The sequence below is a fragment of the Pseudovirgaria hyperparasitica genome (assembly GCF_010093815.1).
Source record: "Pseudovirgaria hyperparasitica strain CBS 121739 unplaced genomic scaffold EJ05scaffold_6, whole genome shotgun sequence".
Classification (NCBI taxonomy): domain Eukaryota; kingdom Fungi; phylum Ascomycota; class Dothideomycetes; order Acrospermales; family Acrospermaceae; genus Pseudovirgaria; species Pseudovirgaria hyperparasitica.
In genome coordinates this window covers 5,115-17,440 of record NW_022985554.1, presented here as the reverse complement: position 1 = coordinate 17,440, position 12,326 = coordinate 5,115, and the positions used below count along the sequence as shown (strand labels likewise).

Sequence of the window (12,326 nt, the reverse complement as noted above, 5' to 3'; positions counted from 1 at the left end):
CGTTACCAGGCAGTGGAGGGGGGAGGGGGGGACAACACATACAAGGTTTTATATGAAGGCGGCAGAAGATATTTTAATCATCGAGTCACCCCGACAAGTTTAAACCTTCAAGCGACACATGTATCAGAGTCATACGTGCTATCAGAGGTGATCAAGAATGAAGTTCCTCTGTCTTCATGGATCCATTGGCAATACGGACGTAGGTTTTGGAATCAAGAATCCTATATCGTGCGATAGGTATGCTAACATAACATCAAAAGAACTTCAGTATCCAGCTCGGTAATCAGTGTTGTATCGAGTTCGAGAAGACACAAGTCTGACGCCCAACAGCACCGCTAGAAAAAGATTTAGCGCAGGATCACGCTGCATCGTTTCGTTACATGAACGCACCTGTAGAGGTTGACCCACCACATGTAAGAGATGTCGAAGCCCCAACTAGAGCCCTGCCAAGAAACGTAAACTCACATGCATTACACTAGGGCTTCGAAACATACTTCGGGATTGGTCCTCATTACCGATGGTTGACCGATGGTGGACTTGGAGCACTAGGACTACTCGAACGTATCCGAAGTCTGCCCACGGGAGACACTCCTGAGGATGTCATGAGAAAACTCCTCCTTGGTGGCAGAGACGCGGACACAAACGACATTATCATCGACAGCACACGATCAGTACTGGAACTGCTTCATCGAGTCCTAGAAGACGACCCAGAGATCGAGGGCATCGTTGGCTACAGTGAAGGCTCGTGTCTGGGATCGACGCTGATTATGGACGAGATAAGAAGACATGTCGAAAGCGGACGACAGAGGCGAATTAAATGCGCCATCTTTTTTACGGGCTGGCCGCCTTTAGGGGCAGACTCGATGCCGGTACTCAGCGACGAAAGTGATTTTCGGATTGATATCCCATCGTTGCACGTCATTGGCGCAAACGGTAAGCTCTGCTTCGTGTTTACCATGCGGAAGCTAATTTAGAGCAGATCCATACAAGAACGGGGCGGTAGCGCTGTATAATCTCTGTGACGACAACACTGCCAAGCTCTTCGATACAGGCAAGGGCCATACTATCCCTAGAGGTGGTATGGTGATACACGAGCTGGCCGACGCGGTGCGAGAAATGATAGAGAATGTCAGAGATGGATCATCTGTGGAGGAGAGCTAGTAGAGCGAGGACGAATGGGCTGACCTCGGGTTGCAAGTAATTGCAAGCGCAAGCGCAAGTAAGCGCAAGCAGGTAAGTGCAGGTGCAGGTACAGGGAGGGTGAAGGGATACACCCTTGATAACCTGCAAGGGTAAGAGCGCCAAGTATGGATATGGCATAGTGGAGTTTCTCGGAGTCTGTGCGGTGGGGCCCTTGGACGTGGATCCCCAAGGTTCGAATAACAACAAACGAACAAGGAGCGTTCCTTGTACTGATGCTGCGAATATCGAACTTGGTCTATCGATTTTACATTCATTTATCAAACCATCTGCATGGCAGTAATATGCAATATACAATGTCTAACTTTGTCCTGATCGTTCGATGTCTCATCTTTCCAGAATCGAGAGCTCATGTCTTTTTGTTGACCACTATTTGGTGCTGCAGATGCAGCATCTAAGATCTCAATCGACTGGGCCTTACGCATCTATCATCCTGGCATCGGAGTCTATCTGCTACTGCCGCGAGTCTCCTTGTGAACGCCGCATCCTTGGCAGTGGCCCTGGGAGGCACTGCGTAGTACCCCTATTGCTTGTGCCCGTCTGACCGCTGTGACTCCCATGTGTGTATCCGGGCCTTCGGGATGCCGAGGAGCACCTCTCCACGGAAACGAGAACCCGGACGCCTTGAATGCCGATCTGGTGCTGTTGATACTAAATGTGGCTTGAATGCTCATCGGAGGCTGCCAATCAGAGGATCCGCCGACTCGAGGAACAGACAAAATGTGGCAAATCACGAACTCCTTATCATCATAGGTTCCAGCACTGCTATCTAGGCGAAAAGAAGAAAAGGAAAATTGGAGAACTGGAGAAATCGGGGGAAGGGGAAAAGGGGATTTGAGAGAAATACGAAGAGGCTTGATCCATGGTTGCGCCAAAGTGGCATGACCACTTCTCCACATGACATAGGCAAGGTGAATGGGAGAAGCAGCGAGGGGCACTGAGATGGAATGGCAGGCAAAGGATATCTTGAAATAAGGAGAACGAGATATGTGCAGTTCCGCTAATAGGCTGCTTAGCGTGCGCCCTATAGCTTGCTCTGTGTCTTCGTCGCCGGCGGCCTCCTGCACCATCAGGTTCAGGTTCTTCTAATGATGAGAGCAATAGTGCCGACCGCTCGCTCGACCGAGGCCAATTGACTCTGGGCGGTATCGTTCAAGACAAAATCGCGTTCACTCATTGACATTATAATGGTTCGTTCAAGATGCTCTCCGTATGTCTGGCATCTGCAAACCCCATTGCACTGCCTCAAGCCTCAGGGTCTGCATCTTTGCAGTACGCCGAGTCTGTCTTATCATGGCTTCTGCCGTGGTCCATAGGTAATCACACTGCTTTTGCCTTTGGGCGTGACTTAGAGCACGCCACCTCCATCACCTAGATCGGCACTATTATGCGTTAATAATTATGGGGCTTCGAAGTGAGCACCGGTGACAGTCGCGCATGGGTTAATTACTAGAATCAGGAAAATCTAATGCCTACAATCTAATACCTAAATCTACAGTATTGCTATCACCGCACACTGACAGTTCAACGCCATTTTCACGTCTGCTCCACAGGTCCCTGATTGCTCTCTGATTGCACCCTGCCACCGCCATTCAAAATGTTCTCCGTTGCGAGCACCATCACCATTGCCCTCGGCCTCCTAAGCGTGCCTTCAGTCGCACAGCAGACCGCTGCAGCGAAGTGTGCCCCGGCCGGCGCCGTTCATGGCATTTTCTTAAGAGGCGAGAGCTTAGCAGATGATGGTGACCCATCGCCATTGAATGTATTGTATCAATTATCCGACGACTTGTACCGCCGTCTTCCAGGTTCGACAGTGCTCGGCCTGAGGTACGACTTCACAAACTCGAACAAACTCGCTGCTGCGCACAATGGTTCTGCAATGCTCCAGCAATACGTTGCCGATTATGCTGCCAGCTGCCCCGACTCTAAGATCTCGCTCATGGGCTACTCCTTGGTAAGCTGAGACCCGTCCAGTCTTTCCAGTACCCACGATCATGTAACGTAGTTGATTTTGACGCAACCTTCTTCTTCCAGGGAGCAGTTGCCGTTATGGACGCCATCTGTGGAACCGGGCAGATTGGCACGATTCCAATAACAGCAATGGACTCGAAATACAACAAGAATGGTAAGTGTCTATACTTCTTCTCGCCTGGAGATATTCTAACAAAGCGCAGTGGCCGCGATTGTCGCATATGGAGACGAAACACATGCCCCAAACCAGCCTTGGAACGTCGGCAATTGTACCAACGGCGTTGGTGTAAGTCTAACTCTTTGTCTCTTCCACCCGACCTCTGTCTTGTTCTCAATTGCAAATTGTTGGCGTTCTGCGACAGCTTCAAACTCCTTATACTGCGGCTAAGACTGATAATTTCCCCATAGTACCTCCCCCGCTTTGTGAACTTGGGATGCGCGCCCTTCGCTAAAGCCATGCGCAGCTATTGCGATTATTACGATGAGCAATGCTGCAGCTACATGCCAAACAACGGAAACCAGGGCCACCATAGCTATATGACAAAGTACAATGGCGACGTTGTAAACTTCATCGCTTCCAAGGTCGGAAAATAGAGGCAGGCACGGCAATGACTTAACGCAGCGGTCCAATGAAACCTGAAGAATGTTCGTATCCGAGATGACCTATACACATTCGACTCCATCCATGTTGTGATATTTTGAACACCAAGCCTCTGTTCCAGATGGCCATGTAAAAGCATTTAAAAATAATACATCATTCCAGACAGACATTATTAGATTTCGTACGTTGTCTCTATATCATATCCCATGTTAACAGCGAATAAACTTGGAGCATGACACGATCTACGTCGCACATTCGCATTTTGTCTCTCAGCGATCCGATGGGGCGGTGAAATAGTAGCTGATACTAGAACCTGACCCAGTCTCATATGCTATGCTGGTCGTATGTTGGTCGTATGCTGTCGCATAGTGGAACGATAGACTATCAGCAAGCTCCCATGATTAGATTATGTCTCGGACGTGCCCAAACACTGAGCCTGGAGGGAGAACTGCTGCAGTAAGCGAGTGACCTTCCTCATTCAGATTATGAAAAACAAGAGCAGGCCGAGACCCAGGTACAAACATGTGCCGGAGCTTGTCCGCCTCGCAATGCCACGACATAACCATAGCTAGAATTCATCTTGTTCATTCATTCATATTCCGCGGCACCCCGCAAGCTCATTTCTCATATCTGCAGCATTAGTAACAGGTGCAGCTGCAGCTAATGTCAACACGCCCACGGCAGTATGGATCAGGACCAGGATACCTAGTGATCGACGTGCCCGCAGCGGCAAACCTTGGACAAGTGCAGGCGCAGGTCACTGTATGATGTATCCGAGTACGACATCGAACCAGAACCAGACACGTCATTTGTTGATTGTACTTCCTGGTCACTTCCGAGAAAATCTCGGTTCCGGAGTAAGGTAATGCTGTCGTTAGTATGTACATATACTATCAGCTTTCCAATTCAGGGCGTCTCAGCTTCAATACAGCCTGGTCTCCGGGGAACAGGAATATACAGGGCTGAGAAGCGACGGCTCGTAACATGGGAGCGGGACGGCGATCCCAATACTTCTCCACGCGCAAGGCTCGTTTTGAAAAGTGCGTAACCACTTTGGAGTGTGAGTGCTGATACGGAGCTTTGCGAGAACACGAGAAGCAAGACGAAGATAGACTTGGCGGTCCGGTACGTTACAGAAGTCGACACGCTGCCTCGAAGAAGTACTATGTAGTTACATGATACTAGAGTACCTATAGTACCTCCTGCTGATGGCTTACTCTGTTGCTCCATTTATCGTGAAATAAGGAACGCCTGGCACGTGCTCCCTGCACACTGCGGACGTGCCGAGGCGTTGCGAGCTTTAAGCTCGTCCAAGTGTAGTGCGCCTGGTGCTTAGGGTCCACTGCCCTGTGCTTAGTTCAATTAAGTGCCGAGATAAACACGGCCATAGACGCCATCCATTTCTCGGTCTGTTGTGTTCCTGGTTCCCCATACACACCGTCCACTTCCCCCGGTTGCCTACCCATGCAATAGATCGAACACATGAACTCGAACGCTAGATCACAGAACTTGGGTCTCGATCCGCATGGCTCGTACATATTATCTTTGTTGCCAAAACTCGACGCCTTGGAACATAACCATGCTCAAACCTCGTAGATATTGCTTCTGAGAAGAACGGGGCGGGATGAAAGCCTGATGTGCTGCCTCAGCCATAGACCAATCACCAAGCTCAGCGTTCCGGTCAATAAAGTGGGTCGTAGCAAGAAGGTGGTGGCAGTGGTACTAGGTAATTAGGTAGGCAACCCAGCTTTCTGCCGTCAGCTGTACCACCACGGAGGACATGGTCATCTAAGCGTGGTCAGTTCCTGAGTCTCTGTCGCTACACAATTCATTCGTATACACCGAACAGGTTGACCACAGAGCTCATGGACTCTGACAGTGCCACAGATGAGAGCATACTAGATGAGGAGAGCGGTGCACATCCGCCCGCCTACGACGCCGTAGAGAAGGCTGACAATGCCAAGACTGTACATGACACTACCGATATATCGCACCTGAAAGGCACAGGCAGCAGTATAGTTGAATATCTACATAGCATGATAACGAAATCTGAAAGGCCTTATGCAAGATTCAAGGCTGCGACTGCTACTTTCGCGTTCGGTCCAGATTACTTTTACTACTTCTCCTGCTGGACTCATTCTCTCTAGTACATATACACAATCCTTTTCGAAACCACTCGCGCTCATCTCTCCACAGTTCTGCTCCTACTGGTCTGAAAGATGCAGACATTGCCATTCCTTTGGCTCTATCTTTTGGCCGAAACCGTCGCTACTTCATCGCCGGATTAGACTACAGCGGCTCGCCATCATGGTCGTATGCTGACGGCACATACTCGGTCAAAACGCACAAAGCGAAACGTACGCCATCTCTTTTCTCCTCTCACGATCATTGCAAGTGTTTACGTGTAGGCAGAGTCCGAGTCGCAAATGAAGTGGTCAGAATGGACATCAACCCTCCCGCTCACCATGGACGCCATAGGTCATCAAACAGTGGTTACATTCGGCGAGAAGGACTCCTACTATGCAACATCATCCCATAGCACCATCTCGCATGGTCTTCCATATCAAATCGAAAAGCTCCTCGATGCCCGGTCTAGACTACAGGGACAACGACCTAGACAGGTTGCTCTTGGCGTAAAAGGGTCATATGTCATCCTATGGCCGGACGACGATATAGACTACGACCTGAAGGGTCTCTATCCAGTCGTGCGAGCGACGATTGAATCGAAGCATGGCATTGCATATATTGCCCTAAGCGCGTTCCATGCGCAAGGCTGGTATATAGGTCAGTACGGTAATAACATACTCCCTCATCACCACTCTGACCCCCACTAGAACGTGCTGATGGACCCATCGCCTTCAATCTCCCTAAGCGGACAGACACAACACTCACACACCTCACCAACTTCACTTGTGCAATGATGCAGCAACGTGCGACGCGGAACAGCGCGCGGTAGTCTCTCACAGTAACGATCGGAGGGTTGGAGAAGAGCGTGGTAGTAGGGCCTGACACGGAACATGTGGAAAGGGAGGCTGAGCAGCGCCAGAAGAAGGGCGGTCTGATCAAGCTATTATTCTTGTTACTTGTCTGTGCGGCTCTCTAATGTCATGCAGCGTCGTCATGACAGAGTTGTATAGTAGCGTGGCAACGTATGTGAAGTGATGGCGCTGGCGTTGTGACACTTGTCAATCATATACACTACATGCTACAGCATTATGCGAGTCCTGCATCAAGTTCGCAACATAAGTCTCAACACAACATTTGCTCCACAAGTAACCATATCATCCCTAGGACACAACATGGTTAAAAGTCGTCAATTCCACAACCAGTCGTCATGTCTTCCCGTCTTTCTGTCTTCGTAGTTCTCTTCAAGCATGTAGTTTCTATATACGCAAAGCCATCCGGTGATACTTGGTGCGAATGTGGTAAGACATGTTGCTCGGGCCGACAGTTTCTAAGATACTCCATACACAATAGAACTGTCATGGACTTACGCATGGCACGCAAATCAGTTCCGTTGCCTGTCTAGCATCGAATGCATTCGTTCGTCTCCGGTTCCACCATGTGTACCGCGATATGTTTTCACCTTTATGTACCTCGCTCTAAAAATACCGACTACCCCATGCGCGAATTTCGACGGAAGCACAATCATTGCCTCTCCGGTTCAAAATCGGGACCATAGAACGCATAAACTCCAACAAGGACTTAAGAGAAGTCTAGGGGGTGGCTGAAGCTGTGCACGAAAGAGTAACCGCTAATGGCAACAATGCCATCGGGTCTGAATGGATATGGATACATGGAAGATGGAGTATCGACACTAACGGACATGTTAGGGACAGGTATGAGTGGTGGAACTCCAGAAACTTCCCTGGTAGGCACAGAGACTGATCAATTAAAGAGCTGGACGTTCCATCCGCTAGCAGATCATACAGTTCCACGTTTGTTCACCGCTGTTCCCCGTGAAGGTGAAACACGTATAGACAGGGTCTTCACCAAAGTCACTAATTTCCCCGTCTCTAGAGATATCTTCGTCGTGTTACTGATACCGCTGAGACCGTGGACTTCCATATGCAGGGGTAGTCGATTATAATCAGTGCCGTTTTGTGAAAGATCCATGGTGTCCGGCCAATGTTTGGCGACCCAGGTATACTTCCATATTCATAGGGCAGACCAGCCCTCAGCCAGGATAGATCCTCTTGGTGCTATATCGTTCTCTGTCATATGAGTTCATGTCTGAGCCCTGTCTTGTGTGAATAGGCTTGCGACGTCGGTGAAGCTATTGGTTGTGAGGACTCCACTCCTCATCATTGCGAGTACATGGCTTGTGATCATCTGCCCACTTCCTCGCTCTATCTGGAAGCCATCCAGATCGGCTATAAGGTTCTCTCCGGCCAATTTGAGGGAACTTGGTAGTGTAGCATTTGCCATACGCGAATCGATATTGAACGCAATCTGAGGCGGCGAGACAGATCTCTTTGCAAGATTCGAAGGTGCTATTGAAATGCGGATGGTTGCTGGCATCGTCCCGTGCGTTGTTATCCCAATCTATCTCGGTAGAGAGACCTTCGAGCTGCGGCAAGATATATCCATGAAATATGTCCTTGTGTCGCATTATTTGCGTTGAGAACTGGTACAAAGTCAGTACTCTGTAGTCTGTAACTTTGAAGATTATACCGTGAGCCTACCTTGCCAAACCACTGGGTTTCAAATTCGTGAAAGGCTACTGCCTCCTCTGCAGTCACATGGTGGAACGAGAGGGCTGCAGTGCACCAGTGAAATGAATAATCCGCACCAATAGTACTGTCTCTCACAAACTCGCGAGACATGGTTGTATGTCCAACGCCGACATCCTTCAGAGTCTTCCCCATGACATGGTCGCCAGCCCAATTGTCGTGCGTAAACTTCTGGAGGTCTGTTGTGTTCTCGCGGATGTGATCAACTACTTTGCGCATGGCAGATTGCGATATGATCGCTCCGCTGCCCCCATATATGAATGCTACGCCAGCAACGAACATTGGCGATCCAATATAGTAATCATGTTCGTGGTCCAAGTTGGCAAGGAAATTAAACACGTTGCGCCAGATTGGATAGGTGTCAACCTCGATTTCGATATACCACTTCTTGTTTGATTGCAATGAGTAAGTGATATCTGCCATTGGTAGAAACTTCCATTTGTCCAAGTTCCAGCCTCTGTTGTCATTGTTGCCGTTGAGGCCTTTGCGAGGGTCCGCAGCTTGCATATCCTCTTTCGTGATGCCTTTGCAGCTTCCTTGCTCCAGCATTTTCTTGTACAGAATGAACTCGTCATCAGTATCGATATACCATTGATCCACTGATCCATTGAATGTGTCGCGTAAATGTATGCTTCCAACTTGTTCTTCTAGATCCGAGTAGTAGGCTATCGAACTCGATGGGACGCATTGGAGCGACGTCTTGCTTTGAGTGATCAGTCTTTCATAGTCTTCACAGGCACCCGTCTTGACCATCACAAAGACCTCCTGCAACGATGGCGTGATGTCGCATGTCGACGTTGGGAGATACAGTATCGTTTTATCGTGGATTATTTCGCCGGTGGGGACATGCACGTATAAGTAGTATAGAGATATTACTGTGAGACAAAGAGGTGCAATTCGCCTAAAATTGTGAGTGAAGACGCGTGACATAGTAGAAGATGACAGTCCCCATAAGAGAGGTGAAGATGAGGGGAAAGCCTGTCAGGCTGAGAAGCTTCTGAATGGCTGCAGTTTGATTGAGGATGTTTATGCACACAGGTAACAAGCCTAAGGCTACAGGTTTGTTGGTCGAGAAGCGCGCGCTAAGTCAGGTCGGGGGCTGATCCGACCCGATCAGGTTGACGGACAATTCGTCGTTTGCCTAGAACATGACTCTCTTGGCATTTTTCATTTTCACGCATGTATTCACACATCGTAATAAGGTAGCTATTTTACTCTCTACCTCTATATAAGAGTCTACTTATTAAAATATTAATATAGACTTAGAGTAAGGTAATAAATTCTATACACTTCTTAAGCTCTATACTCTCTAATCTACTCTATAATAAGAGGGTTTAATTTCTTAAAAAAGAGGAAGAAGGTGGTTTTCCTAGAACCTAGTAATTATAGTTTTTATACGGGCTCTCTTCTAATAACTTCTAAGAATATTAAAAGATTCTCTTCTATCCCTTTTAAAGAGTTTTTAGTTAGATAAGAGAAACTTATAGATAGATATGAATATATATAACTATCTATTATATCTCCTTTTAATTCTCTTATATACTAAGGTTTAGATATAGAAGTAGAAAAAGCTCTATTTAGGAAGATTGGGTTGAGAACACGCGTGCACGGGTGCTAAAAGACGAAACTGGCCCTTGTCGACATTTCTTCTCCGCTACACCTAGTAAGTCACTAACAGTTATAGAGTAGATCAATGCAAGCATATCTGAATGCTCTTATTCGTTCATGCGGGCCCGGGCCATAATTCTGAGATTTAGTACTATTAGTACAGCACTTCCCATGTTGCTCCAAACATTTAGCTGATGGGATATAGGTGGAAGAACAACCATGCTATCTCTTACGAGACTCGCCACTCTAGATCCAAGAAGTCAAAGCTTTATTCAGACAACTACCCCACGACTCATTCGACATGCTCCAACTCCTGAATGGTATACCTCTTAGGTGGTGCCTCCGAGATTGGTACCTCTGCTGGCATCTCCCACGCACTATGATATTGTGTCCTCCGACTTTCATGATATACTGGCGGATACCCATATCCCTGTTGGTACGTATTCTGAGTCTCCCTAGCACGACGTTTCGACCTACGGCCCATATAGAAGATGCCCACGCCCAGCAGTCCCATCAGAGGCACCCCTAAACCTAGACCAACGCCCATGCCAACTTTCGTCGCGGTCGCTAGGACAGGTTGGCTTGATAGAAGGGGCAAGCTCGACGTAGTTGCCGGTCGGGATATTGTTGTCGAGGTAATTGTGGTGGGTTGAGTATTGAGGCTCAGGGTCTGTGGTGCTTCGGTTGCCATATTGCTCTGCATAGTGGAGGTCAAGACCGTACTTGAAACTGCGGTCTCGGGGTCTGGCTCCGAAATGTTGAAATATGCTGAATTAACAAGATTGCCGCTCCCGTCGCGCTTGAGGACGCTGAAGAAAAATACATTGCCCCTGGCGAGGTCTTCTTGAGTGTCAACCTTCCAGTTCTTCCGGATTGTGCCTTGGTCCTCGATATTTTCTTTTGAAGTCAGCTTTGTCATAGACAATCTCACCAACTTGACATACGAAATATGGTATCCCCTTGTGGTGTTCCCTCCTGATAAATGATGATGTCGTAGGAGTAATTCATAGTATTATAGTATATAATCTGAAGAATCGACCCGCGATAATACCTCGAGTTATTTTCATAGTCTCGAGGCTTCCCTATCGCGGCAGGCGGGTTCAGGAAACAATTCAATGGATCAACGTCTGGATCACAAGGCCCATCCTCAGCCCCAGCCATTGGAACATATTGGAAAAGGAGAAGGAAGGAAAAGACAAGTAGACCTCTCATTGAGGACGTGATGGTGATTTCAACGCAGTTGAGGGTAATGTGCGAGGCGCAAAATATGCTATCGATGCCATGGGAGCACCAGCATTATCACAGATTTGCTCAAGGCGCTTATTTCGCATGCTGTACGGCGTAGGTTTGAATAACATCTATTGTTGTACATGGCGTTTCATGATACTATGAGAATAAGGCTAGCAACCATTCAGCATCGAGATTTAACCGCTGAGTGATCTGGATTGATTGTAGAAGCGCCGAACGATTGTGCTAGAAATATGTGCAGGAATTAACGCAGCCAGCATTCGTGCCTGTGCATTTCGTGCCTTATTGTACTGTGCCGCACGCTAGCCTTTTTGAGATTATCCGTCGTTTTCCTAGAACCTGACTTTCTTAGCGTTCTTCTAGTTTTACCCACGTGTGTCTATCAAATCTCTCTACTTTCTTACAAGAGTCTATATGTTACAATTAGAGTACTAAACTATACTAAAAAATATATCTTTTTAAACTTCTTATACTCTAAGTAACTAAAACTAGTTAAGTTAGAGCGATATAGTAATCTATAGACATTAATTAATAGAGTATACTAAGTATAATAACTTTTAATATATATATATATATATATATAGTATATAATATATAATAGTACTAATATATAGAGATACTATATATATATACTTAAAAACTCTTTAGAGTAATAAGTATAGACTACTACTAATAAATACTAATATACTAACCCTCTTTATTAGTTAAGGGTAGCCCTTAACTAATAATTATAGTAGCCTTAGGTACTAATATACCCTAGCTTCTACTAGGTATACCTCTACTACTAGTATAATAGAAATAGCTATATAGTAGTATATTCTAGAATAACTAAACTACTATCTAAAAAATAAAAAAATAACTAAAGGCGTAAAATACTATAGATAACTAAGATAGAGAGAATTCTACTTACGGATACCCTTATAGATAAGATTCAATACTAGATAGTATATTATAATAAATTACTA

General features: G+C 46.9%; 5 protein-coding genes across 5 annotated transcripts; 3 read left to right on the top strand and 2 right to left on the bottom strand.

Annotated features, from left to right (window-relative positions):
• Nucleotides 1–157: 157 nt before the first annotated feature.
• Nucleotides 158–1,161, top strand: EJ05DRAFT_437881 (uncharacterized protein; the record flags this gene model as incomplete). Its single annotated transcript, XM_033741806.1, has 5 exons — nucleotides 158–199; nucleotides 261–279; nucleotides 331–413; nucleotides 480–933; nucleotides 977–1,161. The coding sequence occupies 5 exons, from the start codon at nucleotides 158–160 to the stop codon at nucleotides 1,159–1,161; spliced, it is 783 nt and encodes a 260-aa protein (XP_033601279.1).
• Nucleotides 1,162–2,685: 1,524 nt separating this feature from the next.
• On the top strand, nucleotides 2,686–3,936 carry EJ05DRAFT_509727 (putative acetylxylan esterase precursor). The gene is made up of 4 exons (XM_033748118.1): nucleotides 2,686–3,154; nucleotides 3,235–3,325; nucleotides 3,375–3,457; nucleotides 3,580–3,936. Exons 1-4 carry the CDS (start codon nucleotides 2,798–2,800, stop codon nucleotides 3,763–3,765), a joined length of 717 nt encoding a protein of 238 aa, XP_033601278.1. The 5' UTR covers nucleotides 2,686–2,797; the 3' UTR covers nucleotides 3,766–3,936.
• A 1,701-nt stretch (nucleotides 3,937–5,637) lies between these two features.
• Nucleotides 5,638–6,728, top strand: EJ05DRAFT_499262 (uncharacterized protein; the record flags this gene model as incomplete). Its single annotated transcript, XM_033746805.1, has 4 exons — nucleotides 5,638–5,918; nucleotides 5,969–6,129; nucleotides 6,185–6,556; nucleotides 6,607–6,728. The coding sequence occupies 4 exons, from the start codon at nucleotides 5,638–5,640 to the stop codon at nucleotides 6,726–6,728; spliced, it is 936 nt and encodes a 311-aa protein (XP_033601277.1).
• A 912-nt stretch (nucleotides 6,729–7,640) lies between these two features.
• On the bottom strand, nucleotides 7,641–9,540 carry EJ05DRAFT_475085 (uncharacterized protein). The gene is made up of 2 exons (XM_033743734.1): nucleotides 8,458–9,540; nucleotides 7,641–8,399 (listed from the first exon to the last, which is right to left on the bottom strand). The coding sequence occupies exons 1-2, from the start codon at nucleotides 9,433–9,435 to the stop codon at nucleotides 8,049–8,051; spliced, it is 1,329 nt and encodes a 442-aa protein (XP_033601276.1). The 5' UTR covers nucleotides 9,436–9,540; the 3' UTR covers nucleotides 7,641–8,048.
• Nucleotides 9,541–10,216: 676 nt separating this feature from the next.
• Nucleotides 10,217–11,369, bottom strand: EJ05DRAFT_537234 (uncharacterized protein). The gene is made up of 2 exons (XM_033749370.1): nucleotides 11,058–11,369; nucleotides 10,217–11,010 (listed from the first exon to the last, which is right to left on the bottom strand). The coding sequence occupies exons 1-2, from the start codon at nucleotides 11,323–11,325 to the stop codon at nucleotides 10,406–10,408; spliced, it is 873 nt and encodes a 290-aa protein (XP_033601275.1). The 5' UTR covers nucleotides 11,326–11,369; the 3' UTR covers nucleotides 10,217–10,405.
• Nucleotides 11,370–12,326: the final 957 nt, after the last annotated feature.

Coding starts and splice junctions, on each gene's coding strand:
- EJ05DRAFT_509727 (XM_033748118.1), top strand. CDS start 2,798: ATGTTCTCCGTTGCGAGCACCATCACCATTGCCCTCGGCCTCCTAAGC. Junction 3,326..3,374: donor CTCGAAATACAACAAGAATG/GTAAGTGTCTAT, acceptor AACAAAGCGCAG/TGGCCGCGATTGTCGCATAT. Junction 3,458..3,579: donor ATTGTACCAACGGCGTTGGT/GTAAGTCTAACT, acceptor ATTTCCCCATAG/TACCTCCCCCGCTTTGTGAA.
- EJ05DRAFT_475085 (XM_033743734.1), bottom strand. CDS start 9,435: ATGTCACGCGTCTTCACTCACAATTTTAGGCGAATTGCACCTCTTTGT. Junction 8,400..8,457: donor AAACCCAGTGGTTTGGCAAG/GTAGGCTCACGG, acceptor ACTTTGTACCAG/TTCTCAACGCAAATAATGCG.
- EJ05DRAFT_537234 (XM_033749370.1), bottom strand. CDS start 11,325: ATGAGAGGTCTACTTGTCTTTTCCTTCCTTCTCCTTTTCCAATATGTT. Junction 11,011..11,057: donor ACAAGGGGATACCATATTTC/GTATGTCAAGTT, acceptor TGACTTCAAAAG/AAAATATCGAGGACCAAGGC.